The sequence below is a fragment of the Chlorocebus sabaeus genome, chromosome 19 (assembly GCF_047675955.1).
Source record: "Chlorocebus sabaeus isolate Y175 chromosome 19, mChlSab1.0.hap1, whole genome shotgun sequence".
Classification (NCBI taxonomy): Eukaryota; Metazoa; Chordata; class Mammalia; order Primates; family Cercopithecidae; genus Chlorocebus; species Chlorocebus sabaeus.
Window position 1 is genome coordinate 24,355,824 of NC_132922.1, and position 17,084 is coordinate 24,372,907.

General features: G+C 45.6%; 3 protein-coding genes across 6 annotated transcripts in view; 2 read left to right on the forward strand and 1 right to left on the reverse strand.

The window, feature by feature from the left end:
• The window catches only part of TFIP11 (tuftelin interacting protein 11), a 20,242-nt gene extending 19,622 nt beyond the window's left edge, over positions 1 to 620 (forward strand). For both annotated transcript variants that reach the window (XM_038007660.2, XM_007975231.3), the window contains one exon: positions 178 to 620. In XM_038007660.2, coding sequence (XP_037863588.1) covers positions 178 to 533 — 356 coding nt within the window. In that variant the 3' untranslated portion in view covers positions 534 to 620. The remainder of the gene's footprint in view (positions 1 to 177) is intronic.
• Positions 612 to 8,970, reverse strand: SRRD (SRR1 domain containing). The gene is made up of 7 exons (XM_007975233.3): positions 8,776 to 8,970; positions 6,824 to 6,864; positions 4,270 to 4,529; positions 4,070 to 4,168; positions 2,337 to 2,491; positions 1,480 to 1,525; positions 612 to 1,085 (listed from the first exon to the last, which is right to left on the reverse strand). The coding sequence occupies exons 1-7, from the start codon at positions 8,940 to 8,942 to the stop codon at positions 876 to 878; spliced, it is 978 nt and encodes a 325-aa protein (XP_007973424.3). The 5' UTR covers positions 8,943 to 8,970; the 3' UTR covers positions 612 to 875.
• A 10-nt stretch (positions 8,971 to 8,980) lies between these two features.
• The window catches only part of HPS4 (HPS4 biogenesis of lysosomal organelles complex 3 subunit 2), a 31,124-nt gene continuing 23,020 nt past the window's right edge, over positions 8,981 to 17,084 (forward strand). For 2 of the 3 annotated variants that reach the window (XM_007975234.3, XM_007975238.3), the window contains exons 1-4: positions 8,981 to 9,068; positions 10,577 to 11,094; positions 13,414 to 13,504; positions 15,637 to 15,780. In XM_007975234.3, coding sequence (XP_007973425.2) covers positions 11,054 to 11,094; positions 13,414 to 13,504; positions 15,637 to 15,780 — 276 coding nt within the window. In that variant the 5' untranslated portion in view covers positions 8,981 to 9,068; positions 10,577 to 11,053. Of the gene's footprint in view, positions 9,160 to 10,576; positions 11,095 to 13,413; positions 13,505 to 15,636; positions 15,781 to 17,084 lie in introns of all 3 variants that reach the window. The other variant, XM_007975235.3, reaches the window with a different exon arrangement.

Consider the following 17,084-nt stretch of genomic DNA (forward strand, 5'->3'; position numbering starts at 1 on the left):
TTTTATGTGATACTGGCCAGTTGTCTAAACTTCCTCCAAAGTTGTATCTTTGAGGCAGAACTGCCCTTCAGTGAGTCACAAGCACTCTGGCACACCCAGACCTGGGCCAAGTCAGCGTCAACTTCCATACACCTGGAAACACCTCTCCTCACTGCCCTGTCCTCCTGTATCTCTCAGGTGCCTACATGCAGCCAGGAGCGCGGGAGAACATTGCCTATCTCACCCACACGGAGCGGAGGAAGGACTTCCAGTACGAAGCCATGCAGGAGAGGCGGGAGGCTGAGAACATGGCCCAGAGGGGCATTGGCGTGGCCGCCAGCTCTGTGCCCATGAACTTTAAGGACCTCATTGAGACCAAGGCTGAGGAGCACAACATTGTCTTCATGCCCGTCATTGGGAAGCGACACGAAGGGAAGCAGCTCTATACCTTTGGCCGCATTGTGATCTACATCGACCGGGGAGTGGTCTTTGTCCAGGGCGAGAAGACATGGGTGCCCACCTCACTGCAGAGCCTGATCGACATGGCCAAGTGAACTGTGGCAGGCCCAGAGCCAGCCAGAGACTTGCCCCTGAGAGGGATGTGTTGTGAATAAACAGTATTTTAGATCACCTTCAAAAGCGTAACTTCTTTACTCAGGAGCTACTCCACATTGGGCCAGGTCACGAGGGAAGGATGTAAAGCGGGACAATGCCACTTAGCAGTGCAGGAATCTTTATACCAAGTCCTCATGGGGGGTATCGTCCTCAAAACAAGACAGCCAAGTTGATGTTCTTTCCTGGCAAAGGAGTTCTCTGTAGTTCCTCCATGGCAGCCTTCCCTTTAGTCTCCGGTGGCAGCCTCTACCTCAGCCAACACTGACTACCTCACAGTGAGTTCAGTCAGTAGTGGAGGGATCTTCTGTCTTGTTCCTGATGATTTCAAGGTCCTCACAGTCCTGATAATCTGGTTCTTCCTGAAACTCCCAAATATCTGTGGAGAGCTGTTCTAGCTTTTGCACGGGGAACCAGTGGACAGAGGTATCATTAAATATGTCCATGTATTGTGAAGTCTGAGGAAACTCAAGCTCCTCCAGTCCTTTTAAAATCTGAGCAGAAAAATTCAAGTGTGAAAACTTTAGCTAGTCACAGTAATCCCCACACTTCTGGGAGAAATTTCCATTTTACTTGTCATCCCCACTTTCCTTTTTAAAAAAATAACAAATAGGATATTTCAATTTAAATGCTTTTGCACAATGAATTGGGCGCCCCAAGGACAGTGGGTATCATGGACTGTGATACTGAGAATAAAAATAAAGGAAATAAGGAAAAAACTAAGAGATGCATTAAAGAGTCATAGCTTTCTGGAACACAGACCCATGGAGAGAGCTGACAGTACACTAGTGCCACTTAGCCCCTGAGTTTCCTCCTACGCCTGTAAAGATAGAATTCTTCACAGTTTCACACCCTTTTCCATCCCAGCCCCTTTATTCAGATAGATACCTTTGCAATGTAGGGATAATTTTTCTGCAGAATCCTTGCCAACAACCTAGAAATTTAAAAAAAAAAACAAAACCATGATTAGGAGGTATGAGGATCGTTTCATTCAACTTAAGACACAGAAGGGCAAGATGATTGAAGCATAGGAAGAATTAGGAAAAAACTCGAGATGTGGAGTAAACCAGTTAAATAGTTGAAAATGCGGGCCAGGCACGGGTAATCCCAGCACTTCGGGAGACTGAGGCGGGGCGGATCATTTGGGGTCAGGAGTTCAAGACCAGCCTGGTCAACATGGTAAAATCCCATCTCTACTAAAAATATAAAAATTAGCCGAGTGTGGTGGCACACATCTGTAATCCCAGCTACTCATTAGGCTGAGGCAGGAGAATCGCTTGAACCCAGGAGACCGAGGTTGCAGTGAGCCGAGATCACACCACTGTACTCCAGCCTGGGGGACAGAGTAAGACTCCGTCTCAAAAGAAAAAAAAAAAAAAAGCAAGTACTCCAGTAATTGTGCCCATTTCATCAAGAGAAATGACTGAGCAGACTCCTAAGCACTGTGGAACAGAATGAGGATGTGGAGCTGTAAGCAGAGGAATCAAATAGCTTTTCCCTGTTTTCAAAACCATTTCTGTGTATCACAATGGAAGGGAGGAATTCGTGGCAAAAAGACTCCTTAACTTGCTTCATAGCTTGAATCGGGGTTTGACATCTCCTGTATTTAAGCCTTCATCCTGTTCCCTATGGAAAAGCATTTCCCCAGTATGGAATCATCAAGGAAACGTTTTCTGTGTGCAGGTCAATCTGAGGTATGGGCTTCACCTCAGGGCCTGACAGAATCTCAGCATTCTCAGACTTACCTCTCCTCAAGTCCTTTGAAACTGTTCCCAATGATGACCATCTTAGAAAGGGCATCTACTGACCAGTTACTCCATAAAAGATTGTTGTACAAGGCTGTCCCACAATGGAGCATGTAAAAGATGGTAGGCTCCCCGCGAATACTCCGTTTTCCTTCCTGGGGGTAAGATATTCACAGGTGTAAACATGCTCACAACCTATTATTTACAGTAAGGTGAGGGAGAGGTAAGGATGGGGTTAATCATGAGACAAACTAAAGGATCAAATGGAAAAGAGCTCATTTTGTGGAACAGTTACACTCGTATATGAAATCTATACAGTTACAGAACTAGAGTCAGGAGATCATGATGTCCCGAAAGAACTCAAGTTTACTTAACAAATGTGTGTCTCATGAACAGAAAGTCTCATGAACACTAACAGAGGGGCTTCCTGGGTCTATGACGGCAAGGACAGGAGGGATAGTGATGTTACTTACCCCATGTATTTCCCCCATGTTCGGTAATCCACACTTCCTGTGTCACTTCCTGCAGATCTGTATAACTAAGTCCTCTTCCAATGTCCCTGAGGCACAATCACCCCTCCTGAGAACCACTGCTCTACGGTCAAATTCTAGCAGGGAACATAAGGCCCTTTGACCCTTGCCCACCTCTGGCCTGCCTCTCGTCTTCTTGCAGCTTCCCTTGTATTAATAACAAACTGGCAGTGGTTTCCTGAACAGCCAGCACTGCACAGCTACCTGCAATCCTGGTTCTGTCCCACTAGCAAACTCCTGGTAGACCTTCAAAGCCCAGCTCAGACCCAGGAATCCTTCCTCCATCCCTCCAAACACCTCTCTTGTCTCAGCTCCTAGTACAAGGTTCTGCCTCACTATTTCACTCCTCATTCACTTGTTTACAGGTCACATGCCCTGATGTGACCACGGGCTCCCTGAACACTGGGACTGGCTCCCATTTTTTTTGGTCTCCCCAAAAGCTCCCTGCCTAGCACAGAGCAGGCACCCAGAAAGATGATCTGAACTGAGTGACAGTGTTTTAGGACCTTGCCAATATCAGGGAATGACTCTTCTCTCAACTGAGCCAAATTTTCACATAAGTAATAAGATGGCAGTTTCAGGACACACACAGGAATCAAATGATTCTAATCCCTAAGACAATATAAAACCGAAATCGGAGGGATTTGCTCATACTGGCTTTGTCCCTGTGCTTGAGGGATGCATTTCTTTATTCCACAGGTCTCAGAAATGTCAAATCCCAGCTATTTTGGGGCGTGCAAATGTGAGCAGAGAATTAATCCACAACTCACAGCCAGGTGCTATGGGTTTGACTGGGTTATAGCATCAAAGAGGAATGCTGCAACCCCTTTTACTACCTCCCTGGGACAGGGTAGAATCCAACCAGAAAGACCTCGCTTGAGGCACCTAGATCTTTATTTTTCAATAGCAACAGCAAATACCAAGTTAGCATAATTTCCAGACAAATAATTCTCACAAAAGTGGTTCAGACCTAACGTGTTCTGGTTCATGCCATCTGTGTAATTTTTTTCTGATGGGCACAACACAAGCCAAAATGGAGGTAACTGATTGGCTGGTTACGTCGTTCAGACACTACAAAAGTGAGCAGGCAGTAAGAGAGGAATGGCTGCCACTGCAAAGAATGCTGGTGTTTAACAGGCAGAGCCTGGGGTGAGTCTGGTCAGGATTTTTATACCCCTGTCTGCTCCCCTTTAAACCACTTACCTCATTCTCACTGAGAACAGTCACACCAAGGGTGTTCAGTACTTCAATTTCAAGTTGGCTAAACAGAGGGTCATACACCCAACAGTGACTTCTGGGAATCTAGAAGGGAAGAATGAGTTGTTTACTTCAACCCAAACATCTGTGTGCACCCATGTATAAGACCAGAGGAGGAGGAGATGAAAATGAATCCAAAAATGTACCTGGCACTTTTCCAACAAAAGCAGCAAAAACGTTAGCTGGTTTCTAGCTATGATGCAGGTGGCAAAGTTCCCAATGCCGTAACACACACACTTCAAATGGCACGTTCCTGTGACCAGGGTCTCTCTTGGGATAGAATCAGGGGCCACATCTGACTCATCTGGCAATGAGTCAAGATGCAGGTTTCCAAAGATGTCCGAAAGAGACCCCACAGGGGCCTTCAGCTGTTCCAGATGTTTTGTGAGACAGCTATTGATGGTTTCTGAAAGAGCAGGCCCCCAAATGCAGTTAGAGCGCATGCTCTGACCCTGTGAACCAAATCATCCGCAAAAGAAGTTCACAGATTTGGGGAGAAAGAGATCAGGGCAGTAAAAGGTTTCAATTCTTCAGAGAGAGAAGCTGCCGGCCTCATTCCCAAACATGCCTGGACATACAGTCACATTCACCACCAACTGACAGGCTGTCCCGGCCCCTGGACTCCCATGGTCCAAAACCCAAGAGCATGTTGCAAGCAGAAATTGGGTTTCACTCAAGGGCAGTTTCCATCTAAAACTATAATGTGAACTCATTCTAATTTAACAAGAGGCTCCTAGTAAATGTAGACTATGCTCTGAAATGCGTACTTTTAAAGCTGTAACAGACCAGGTGCGATGGCTCATGCCTGTAATCCTACCACTTTGGGAGGCCGAGGTGGGTGGATCGCCTGAGGTCAGGAATTGAAAGACCAGCCCGGCCAACATGGTAAAACCTCGTCTCTACTAAAAATACAAAAAATTAGTCGGGCGTACTGGCGCACGCCTGTAGTCCCAGCTACTTGGGAGGCTGAGGCAGAAGAATCGCTTGAACCAGGGAGGTGGAGATTGCAGTGAGCCAAGATCACACGGCTACATTCCAGCCTGGGCAACAGAGGAAGACTCCATCTCAAAAAAATAAAGTTATACTCTGTTTAAGTCTTCTCATGTAGAGGTAGGTTCTCTTGTCTCTCCTTTTATTGTACTGGTACTGAATTTAGCAAAACAAAAAAAAAGCCATGCATTCCAACAATAATATACCAATTTTTCACTTAAGAAACCAGCAAAGGGTTGGGCATAGTGGCTCACACCTATAATCCCAGCATCTTGGGAGGCCGAGGCGGGCAGATCACTTGAGATCAGGAGTTCAAGACCAGTCTGGCCAATATGGTGAAACCCCATCTCTACAAAAATACAAAAATTAGCCAGGGGTAGTGGCGCACACCTGTAGTCCTAGTTACTCAGGAGGCTGAGGCAGGAGGATTGTCTGAACCCAGGAGGTGGAGATTGCAGTGAGCTGAGATCACACTCCTGCTCTCCAGCCTGGGTGACACAGTGAGACTCCGTCTCAAAAGAAAAAAAAAAAAGAAAGCAAGCAAGCAGCAAAGATATCTTTAAATAAGACCCCAGGCCAGGAAAAACTGGCTCTTCAGGTCAGTTTTGATAAAAGAATTGGTGAAAACTTTTTGGATAACCTGACAATAGATATCAAGTTGGTCACCGCCTTTCATTTAATTCCACTTCTGGGAATATATCCTAAGAAGATCACCCTAAGTTTGGTAAAAGCTGTATGCATAAAATTGCTCATTGCAAAATTATGTATAATAACTTTTTTTTTTTGAGACGGAGTCTCGCTCTGTCGCCCAGGCTGGAGTGCAGTGGCTGGATTTCGGCTCACTGCAAGCTCCCCCTCCCTGGGTTCACACCATTCTCTTGCCTCAGCCTCCCGAGTAGCTGGGACTACAGGCGCCCACCACCACGCCTGGCTAATTTTTTGTATTTTTAGTAGAGACGGGGTTTCACCGTGTTAGCCAGGATGGTCTCGATCTTCTGACCTCGTGATCCACCCGCCTCGGCCTCCCAAAGTGCTGGGATTACAGGCGTGAGCCACTGCGCCCGGCAAAATTATGTATAATAACTTAAAAAGGCTGGTTGTGATGGCTCATGCCTATAATCCCAGTGCTTTGGGAAGCTATAGGTGGGAGGATCACTTGAGCTCAGGAGGTAGAGGCTGCAGTGAACTATGATTGCACCATTGTAGTCCAGCCTGGGTGAAGAGTAAGACCCTGTCTTAAAATAATAACTGAAAACCAAAGGAAGAAAACTCAATGTCCCACAATAAAAATGTTATCTATGGTATGTCCACTCCATGCATAAATATTATGTGGCCACCCACACACTATGTTTAGGAAGAGATTATCACTGCATGAGGAAAAGGCTACATTGTAATATCACGGAAAAGGAACAGGATAAATATAAATTTCAGCAATAATAATGACAATATTTATTGCCTTGTATACAGCAGGCAAGCATTTAACTAAACAGCTTCAATTCCCAAAACTACAGGATATACACATTATCCCCATTTCACAGATAAAGAAACTGAGGGTCAGAATTAAGTGCCAAAAGACACACAGATAGAAGCGGCGGGGTGGGGGGAGTTAGAACCCAGCAAGTTATCCCTCTGTGAAGCAAAATGTCCTCAAATGAGGACAGATTCTCTTTTCTGCCCCATAATCCCTACCCTTGGCCAGGTCATACCCACCTAGTGCTGAACTCCAGAAATCAGAGATAAACAGGTCCTTCCTGTTGAGAAAAAAAAATGGCACAGTCATGTCCCATCCATTTCAGGGCTGCCCCAACAGTAACTTTCCTGATCATGACCTGAATGCATAGAGAATGAGGTGCCCTGCAATGCAGGGCCCACCCTTACCAAGTGATAAGAGGGGGATATATGTTGACCATGTCCAGAGCCAGAGCACATACTGCTGGGGCTCAGAGACTGCAGGAGAGAGGATGCTGGAGGAGGTCCTTGATTCCCAGAGAGAGAGGTCTGGGTTTATTCTCGCTCTACGACAGAGCCTAGTATAGAATTGCAGCTCCATAAATGTTTGTTAAATGCTCAGAATTAGCCTTTCTGAGCTTTAGTTTCCTCATCTCTAAAATGGGGATAAAAATGATTCCCAACACAGAGGAGTTTAGAGGCATAAAATGGGTTAACATTCTTAGCACAGTGTCTGACACATAGCAGGTGCTCAATAAATGGTATTTGTTATTATAAATAGTTCTAAGAGACAAAACCAAGTGTCTGGGCTTTCCTTATTCAAGTCAACTGGTTTTACAGACCCAGAGCAAAACAAAGTCAACAGTGAATTAAAATGAACTGGATTTGAACTGACAAGCCACAGCCAGAGACAGTGATTATGGGTTCAGAAAGGGGTACAGAGAATTGAAAGTCGACCCTGAGGCTGCTGCACATTTCTCACAGAGGGTAAAGGAGAGAGTTCTGACGTACGCAGGAATGTTTTATGAACTGGTAAATGCGTACATAGATAAGCGCGTAAAATGCTGGCCCAATCTCAGAGCGATGGTGATTGCACCACACCTAGGTGTTGGGAGAAGCAGGGAGCTCCTGGGGAATACTGAAGCAGTTGAGGAAATCGTGACAATGTCAAAGGATATGAAAAATGCCTTGAGTTCTCCAAGCCCCCAGCCACATTCACTCTTACTGGCACCCTCTGAGAGCTTAAAAAGAATCGCAGGTGCTTTTTATTCAGGCTGAGCCAAATGGTCAACAACTTTCTCTTCAGAGGTAAACTCTGGGACATTGCTGCCTCTTGACCCTAATTCTAGTGGAGAGGAGCACACAAAATTAATCTAATATCTGCCCTTGTGATGGCCCTTCAGATGCTGATCTTAAGTGCTAACTAAAGCTGTTATGTATTGAGCCTAAAAAGAACTGCAAATAAAGGTAATAATACTAAATAACATTAATAGGTAACATTTGTGGAGTGCTTCCTCTGCATTAGGCACTCTCTATGTACTTTCTAAGGTATGGAGCAAGGTATGTGAGAATCTGAGCTGGGATAAGCAACCAGCATAATGGAGAGCTGGAAGCACTGGTTTTTGTCACAAAGGCCTGGGTTTGAAATCTGGTTCCACACATTTTCTTTGTCTCTCTGAGAATCACTGAGCTACCAGGGTCCTATCGTGCCTGCAATGTTTAACATAAAGTGTGCAGAATGATTAAGCTAGTGTCCGGCACATAGCAGTTGCCTGATGATAGCAATCACGTGTTCGTGTTGCTTCCCTTGTGTTGCCACCACCAATAATACCAACATCGGCATAATATTAATAGCAAACATTGGCACAGTGCTTATCACGTGCCAGAAAATGGTTTCCGTTTACTAATTCATTGAATCCTCAAAACAAAACTACGTATGTACTATTTTCATCCCCATCTCACAGATGAGAAAACTGAGGCACAGAGATTACAAATTGTCCAAGGTCACGCAACTGTAACCGTAATAACAGGGAAGGCAACCTTCAACTGAGCGCTTACTATAATCCAGATCTTTAATGAGCTCGTTACCTACGTTAAATCTTCACAATAACTCCTTAAAGGGTGTGGTTTATATCGCCATTCTACAGATGGGGAGACTGGCTCAGAATTGTCCACGGGCGCAAAGATTCCATCAGGGCCCACCCCGCACTCACTCAGCCTCCCAGATGCTACGAAGCACGACTCCGCTGTCAGACTCGAACTCCGCCTCGGGACCCCAGGGCGCCGCCTCCCTCCGCCGCGGCCGTCGAGCCGCCGAGCGCCTCTTCCGCGGAGCCGCAGCCTGCCAGGATTCCAGCGCTGTAGCTGTAGCCGCAGCCATTGGTCCCTGACGTCAGCGGCGCGCGGCTCACTCGGCACGTCATCACCGCGCGCCGGCTGGCCAGGAGCAGGAGGCGGCGGTAGGCGGGGCGGCGCATGACCTAAGGCCTCTCTGCCGCGCGCGCAGGTACGGGGCCGGGGTCGCAGGTGCCCAGCTGCCGCCCACATTTCTGTTCCAGAGTCCCGAACCCCGAGCACTGGGATGCCTGGCTACTGCGGTGGGTGGGCGGCGCTCGGAGGCGCGGGGATACAGAGGGGCGGGCCCCCAGTCTAGAGCGTGACCCGACCCCGCCTGATCCTTAGGCCTTCGCCCACCATTTCCCAGTCCCCTGGAGGTGGGGCCAGACGCCGCACAGCCCCCGTGCTGTTACCCATCGCTGCCTGCGCCCCGGGGGCTGTGCCCAGCAGCTTCCTGGCCCTTCTCCAGCCATTAGCGTCCGTTTTCCAGCCCTGCTGCTCCACTGAGGCCCCTTCCCACAGCACTATCACCAGCCCCTCCCCCAGGTTGTTACTACCACTTCCCAGGCTCCCAGAGCCTTTTATGCTTACATTCCGACGTCTGTCCCTACGCCAGGGCCATTAGTGGTCTCTTCTGGACCTTTCAGAGATAAGAGAGGACCTCGGTAGTGTAGGGCCCAGTCCTCTGCAAACAAGGGATGGGGAGTTTTAGGCTGCTGTCTTGGTTCCAGGAACAGAGATACCCCTTCCACAGGCACCCAAATATGCTCCATAGAGTACAAAGAGTATAGTCCTATGGAGGCCCAATCCAAAATATCTAGAGCTGAGAAGAGATAGCGATTTTACAGGCCGTCAAATATTCAAGACTTTAACAGACTGTATTTGTGTACCCATAGATTGCAGAATGGTGAGCAAGCATTTGAGACCATGTTGCTAGGGCATTAAGCTTAGAGAAAGTGACAGTAGGAATGAGACAGTAGTTTTGAAGTGACCAAGAGGTTGTCACATGGAAGAATTAGACCTTGTTTTGTGTTTTCCTGCGGAGTGTTATCCAGGGTAGCGAGTGGGAGGCAGATGTAAAATATGGAACGCTGATTGTAGTTTGTTGGAAGGAGAAATGTAACATAGAGAACCACGTATTTCGGGAGGATGTAAAGCAGAGACAGCCAAGGTAATTTTTGGAAAAGAGTGCGGGAGAGTAGAGTAAATGATGCCAGGGTTCCTTCCGACTCTGAAATTCGATGATACACTGAGCTGTCTTCCTGTCATGGAAGTTTGAAAGCCATTTGATAAAGTTCTCTTCATTTTTTAGAAACTTGCCCTGCTCTGGAATTCTGCATGTTCAGGTTACTTTTGGACTGTCAAGATGATAGTTCCTTAATTTGGGTTCCATTATTAGCACAGCAACTGGTTTATTTGTATAGCTGTCCACACCTAGAGCATTTTCACCCTATCATTTGATTTTTGTCTTCTGTGAAGCTTGTGGTGTGTTTCCCTTAACTGTTCAAGAGACTAAAGCCCTTACTCTGAAGTCTCTGCAAGCCTCCCTGTTTGATTTTGAAGTATCATTGTCACCCTCACAGAAAGCTCTTTTGAAATATACCGTTCGTTGAATCCTGCTGGGTCACATGCTCTCTCACGAGTTTCTGAAATATCTATTCCTTGTGTTTATTTCAGAGCCAAGGCACTGATGTTTGAACTGGAAACTTCAAAACTTTTAATAGAATCTTCACAATGGGTTTGAGCTAGACAAGCTAGAAATTTCTTTAGAACCCCAGCTCTAGCATGCATCTCCCACGTTTGGCTTTCCTGGAGAGGAGCTTGAAGTGGTGGTTCTGTAGACAGCCACAGTGACACTCAGGAAACCAGATGAATGCATTTGACTTTTCTGCTAGGATTCTCTGTTATAGTTTCTCCCTGAGTTGTAAGACGCCTAGAAATATACATGAAACTGAAGAACCTGCAAGGAAGGGAAGTGGTACTTTCGGTGCTGAGTGAAAACTAACCAAGTGGCAGTGGTGACTGAAAACACTGAAACCTACCGCATCCAGATTCACTGGATTGGGAGATAAAGGAACAGTCACAGCTGGGGAGAAAGAACTGGTACTGGAAAAGAAAACCTAAATGAAGAGGATGAGGATGACTGCAAAGTAGATGGCCACCTCCACCTCCACAGAGACAAAGTCAGCCTCGTGGTGAGTAGCAGGGCCTGCCATGGCATAGCTTTCGCTGGGCTGTTGGATAGATTTTTGGGGTTAACATAACAAAATACCACTTTCCTCAGAGCAGCTGAATCAAGCACATGAGCCATTTCTCTCCGAAGCTAACGTGTTTTAACCTTGCAAGCCTCTCCCAGTGTTTGAATGAGTCTGGCATTGCTGAGAGATTGTAGAAAAGATAAGTCACAGCCTGATCTTGCAGCCAGCTTTGATGATAATGTGGGTATTGTAGTCTTTAATTTGCAGAGATGAGGTATGGTTGCAGTTGAGAATTACATCGTGTGGAAAGGTTTGGCCAGATTGGGTATTGAAGGGTATTACTCATTGTCTGTCTGAAACCCAGTTCCCTTCTCAACCCTAAATGTGTTAATCCTTTCCCATAATTAGGTTTAGCAAACATCAGTCGTGGAGGAGATGAAGGTGAAAAGCAGGTTTAGCTAGAATTAGTAGGATTTAGTGACTGATTATTTATGTGGAAGTCAAAAAGATGGTGCAGTTCAAGATGACACTCAAGTTTTCTTTTGTGTGCCCACACAAGCAGGGATGCTTTCACCCAGAGAACGTGGGGACGGGAGGATGGGGTGCACATGGAGTTTCTGAGTTGGCTTTGAAACTTTTTTGAGGCTTTTTGATCTGAGCTTACTCTGCAGCCACTTGTACATCCAGCCCTAGGTATTGGGAAAGTGGACAGTGCCAGAGACCAAGTTGGTGCTTTATTTATTTATTTATTTATTTTTGAGACAGAGTCTTGCTCTGTCGTCCAGGCCAGAGTGCAGTGGCCTGATCTCAGGTCACTGTAGCCTCAAACCCCAGGCTCAAGTGATCCTCCTACCTCAGCGTACCAAATAACTGGGACCACAGGCTCACCCCACCATGCCTGGCTAATTTTGTCTAATTTTTGTGGAGATGGAGTTTCACCGTGTTGTCCAGGCTAATCTCGAACTCCTGAGTTCAAGCAATCCTCCTGCCTAGGCCTCTCAAAGTGCTGGGATTATAGATGTGAGCCACTGTGCCCAGCCAAGTTGGTGCTTTTTCATCAGGAAGGCAAGGTGGGAGCCATGGAGGGAGGCCTCAGAGAGGGCATAGGTCCAGGGGAGAAGAGAGCAGGTGACAGATTGGTCCCATTGCTTCTTTATGTTATAGTCTCATAAATGTGTTCTCAGAAACTTAGAAATAAAACAGGTCCAGCCAGGCGCAGTGGCTCACACGTGTAATTCCAGCACTTTGGGAGGCCAAGGCAGGATTGTTTGAGTACAGGAATTTGAGACCAGCCTGGGCAATATAGTGAGAGTCATTTCTACAAAAATTTTTTTTAAAAGTAGCTGAGCATAGTGGCACACTCCTGTAGTCCCAGCTACTTGGGAGGCTGGGGCGGTAGGATGGCTTGAGTCTGGGAGGTTGAGCACTGAACCGCAATCGCACCACTGCACTCCAGCTTACAGGGCTACAAAGTGAGACCCTGTAAAAACAAAACAAAATTGAGGCCCAGCCTTTGAAGTGTTTGTTTTATGGTCTTAAAGAGGTAATCAGATAATAACATTAAGTAATATAGTTATACTGCAGTGTAGTCTGTAAGAGTCTTTGAGGAAGAACAGAGGGTCATGGAAATTCAGAAGAAAGAGATTATCTCTGGGCCGAGGGAATCAGGAGACGGTTAACGAGGAAGTGTGCTTGAGTGATACTTGGTGAGGTTTGGCATGGTAGAGAGAGTTCAGAGTTTCTCTGTAAATTCTCACAGGCCCCGTTTTTTCCCTGTTACGGACTTATGGACTCACTATCCTGCATTGAAACTGCGTGTTTGCTCAGCAACCACCGAGCTCACTGTGGGCCCTCAGTCAGTGTTTAAGTGAATGCATGAATTCCTGGTAGAAGGGCTGTTTCTGGAAATCTTTATGCTCAGCACTTACGAGGAGTGCATCTAATACATCCCTAACTTATTTTGTTATCAGAGCCTTAAAAGACAGTGTATCAGACCATGTGGTTGCATAGTTAAGGTTCAGTGTTTCAAATAAGAGCAGTCATTGTGGGCGCCTCATTTTTTTTCTAGCTACTTATGTCTTCTCTGGCAGATGGTCTAACGGCTGGATAGAGGCATATTTTTAGTTTGAATTTCCTGCGCTTACAGAACGTTTTTATCTAATTTGTAGCTACTGGGGTTCTTTCTTCTCTGGGGCCACCTGAAGGCTTTCAGACACAGTAATGAGCCCTCCTCGGGCTGGGAAATAGGAAGCTATGTTTTAAATGCCGTGATCACTGGATGAAAGGAAACATGGCTCCATTCTGTTCTCTTGCCAGGTGGAATTATTTTTTTCTTTATGATGGTTCCAAGGTAAAGGAAGAAGGCGATCCAACAAGAGCTGGCATTTGTTATTTTTATCCTTCCCAGGTAAGCCACACAGCATTTTATTGTTCAGTGGGGATCCCAGTGCCTCCAAGTGATAACTTTTCAAAAGTATAGGGTTTACATTAGGACAGTTTGGCTAATCCAGACAATGACATTTCTACTGTCTTATTCTTAGTTGTACTATTTCTTGTTGTTCTGGTTTTAAAATTTCCAGGCAGCTCAGCACTTTCATTGTCTTTAGCTTTCTATTTCCATCATGATTTTTGTCTGCCTCCCTCTAGCCCCAATTTTTTGATCAGCTCAGTTTTTAAAAGTTAGTATTCAGCTGGGCACGGTGGCATATGCCTGCAATCCCAGCTCTTTGGGAGGCTGAGGTGGGTGGATCACCTGAGGTCAGGAGTTCGAGACCAGCCTGGCCAGCATGGTGAAACCCTGTCTCTACTAAAAAGCCAAAAATTAGCCAGGCGTGGTGGCGTGCTCCTGTAATCCCAACCACTTGGGAGGCTGAGGCACGAGAATCACTTGAATCCGGGAGGCAGAGGTTGAAGTGAGCAGAGGCCGCACCATTGCACTCCAGCCTGGGCAACAAGAATGAAACTCCATCTCAAAAAAAAAAAAAAACAAGTTTGTATTCAAACATATACAAAAACAGAGAGGCAAGTATCATGAACCCTCATGTGCCATTAGCAACTTCAACAATTATCAATACTTTGCCTTTTTTTTTTTTTTTTTTTTAAGGCGAGTCTCACTCTGTTGCCCAGGCTGGAGCGTAGTGGCACGATCTCGGCTCACTGCATGCTGCACATCCTGGGTTCACGCCATTCTCCTGCCTCAGCCTTCTGAGTAGCTTGGACTACAGGCGCCTGCCACCACACCTGGCTAATTTTTGAATTTTTAGTAGAGACGGGGTTTCACCATGTTAACCAGGATGGTCTCAGTCTCCTGATCTCGTGATCCACCCGCCTCGGCCTCCCAAAGTGCTGGGATTAAAGGCTTGAGCCACCGCGCTCGGCAATACTTTGCCCATTTTATATGGCCTGTCTTAACCTCCTCTTCTCTCTCTTTTTTTTTTTTCCTGGAGCAAATTCTAGGTGTTGCATTATCTCACCAGTATCAAGCAACATCTCTAACTAAAACGGACATTATTTTAAACATTACCACACCTAACAAAAGTTACAGTAATTAGCAATAGTAATTCCTTCATATTACCTGATACCCAGACTTTATTCAGATTTTGCCTAATATATTGTCTTGGATGTTACTTACTCTGCTCTTCCTTCCTTCCATCCACGTATCCTTCCATCCTTCCATCTCTTTCTCTTTTTCCTAATAAGGATCCAAACAGCATCCACATATTCTATTTGGTTATTTTGTATTTTAAGTCCTTTTAATAACAATCCTCACCCAGCCACTCATCTTTTCCCCCCTCCTCCATGCCATTGAATTACTGAAGAAACCAGGTCATATGTGTAGTAGAGTGTTAGAATGTCCCACACTCTAGATTTGGCTGTTTTGTTTCTCATGGTGGTGTCATTTAATGTCTCCTATCCACTGTATTTCCTTTACATTAGTAGTAAGATCTAGAGCCTTGGTTAGGTTCAAGCTCAGTTTTCTAGGTAAGAATTCTTCATGGGTGCTGTGTACATTTGCTGTGCATCCCATACTGTCTGGCTGTCCTGTGCTTTAGTTAAGGCTAAGGTTGATTAGGAGAGTCTGTATTTTCCCTCCTGTGACTGTGCTCTGACATAGATAGTTGGGGTTAATCTGGGTCACTCTGGCCACTCTGTGTAGGAGATTTGAGTAGGAGTGAAAGGCTCATGCTTCTGCTAAGCATATGCCTATAATCCTAGCAACAGAAATGCAGTTCTGTGCAGTCATCTCATGTGTTCCTGCTGGGTGTTCTCTTAGGGTTCAGTCATCTCAGGCAGGGGTTGGCAAACTTTATAAAGGGCCAGACAGTAAATATTTTAGGCTTTGCAAGGCACGTAAGGTCTCAATCACATATTCTTCTTTGTTGTAACCTTTAAAAAGTTTAAGAACCATTCTTAGCTTACGGGCCATAGGAAAACAGGCAACAGACTGGATTTGGCTTGCAGACTTCAGTATGCTGTAAGAAATGATGCAAGAGTTCAAGAATTTCAGCTTCCTATCTGGAATGTGCTCCTTTCCCACAGACCCTGCTTGACCAACAGGAGTTGCTTTGTGGACAGATTGCTGGAGTCGTCCGCTGTGTTTCTGACATTTCTGACTCTCCTCCTACTCTTGTTCGTCTGAGAAAACTGAAGTTTGCCATAAAAGTTGATGGAGATTACCTTTGGGTAAGTTGAATAGGCAGAATCAGTGCTGAAGTGTTGCAATGATAAGTTTAGAAAGTTATGCTGTTTCTGAGTCTTGAATTTAGAATTATCCCCCCAACCACCGCATCCATGTACCGTGTTTAGTAATCACCCTCACTTCCTGTGGTACTCTCTGCATCTGCCCATCATTGTTGAGGGCTCTCCAAAACATTTCTAACATATCCTGCAATGCACATGGCTGGTTTCTCCTTTCCTTTCAAAGACTTAGGCCAACTTGTGGAAATTCTGTTTACTCTGTGTTGTAAATTGAGTTTTTATCGTCATCTTTTCTTCTCCATACTCTCTACACTTACTGGGTAAGTGACCCAGAAAAAAACACTGATAGATACGTGTTAGGTTTCAGAGAACCCATTTAAAAAAATAAAAGAGAGTATTGCTTGAGTCCAGGAGTTCGGTATCAGCCTGAGCAACATAGTAAGACCCCGCTTTACCAAAAAAATTAAAAAATTAACCAGGTGTGGTGGCTCATGCCTGTAGTCTTAGCTACTCAGGAGGCTGAGGAGAGGATTGCTTGAGCTTAGGAATTTCAGGCTGCAGTGAGCCATGATTGCCATGCACTCTAGCCTAGGCAACAGAGTGAGACCCTGTCTTAAAATAAATAAATAAATAAAAATCATTCCTTTACATTCTAATAGTAGCATATAATCTAAAATGCTGTTTCTCATGGCTACATTTATTTTAAGGCTTTCTGAGGTAAAGGGATGCTTAAGTGTGGGATGCTGTATTCAACTTTGTAGGTATTATTTCCAACATTTTGTTATGAAAATTTTTTAGCATACTGAACAGTTGAATTTTACAGTGAATACTCATATACCTCCTTAATTCTACAATTAGCTTTTTTTTATAGTTGTTTTATTACCTATCTATTCATTCCTTAACCCTCTCATTAATTCAAATTATTTTTATTTTATATTGTTTTTTTTTTTTTTTTTTTGAGACGGAGTCTTGCTCTGTAGCCCGGGCTGGACTGCAGTGGCCAGATCTCAGCTCACTGCCAGCTCCGCCTCCCGGGTTTACGCCATTCTCCTGCCTCAAGACTCCCGAGTAGCTGGGACTACAGGCGCCCGCCACCTCGCCCGGCTAGTTTTTTGTATTTTTAGTAGAGACGGGGTTTCACCGTGTTAGCCAGGATGGTCTCGATCTCCTGACCTCGTGATCCGCCCGTCTCGGCCTCCCAAAGTGCTGGGATTACAGGCTTGAGCCACCGCGCCCGGCCATATTTTATATTGTTGAGACAGAGTCTCAATCTGTTGTCCAGCCTGGAG

What these genes read in the sequence shown, in the direction of transcription:
- SRRD (XM_007975233.3), bottom strand. Translation starts at nt 8,942, where the DNA reads ATGGCTGCGGCTACAGCTACAGCGCTGGAATCCTGGCAGGCTGCGGCT. An exon ending in TTTCTGGAGTTCAGCACTAG is followed by an intron (nt 4,530 to 6,823) that starts GTGGGTATGACC and finishes CTGCTCTTTCAG; the next exon opens with AAACCATCAATAGCTGTCTC. An exon ending in CTGTTCTCAGTGAGAATGAG is followed by an intron (nt 2,492 to 4,069) that starts GTAAGTGGTTTA and finishes TCTTACCCCCAG; the next exon opens with GAAGGAAAACGGAGTATTCG.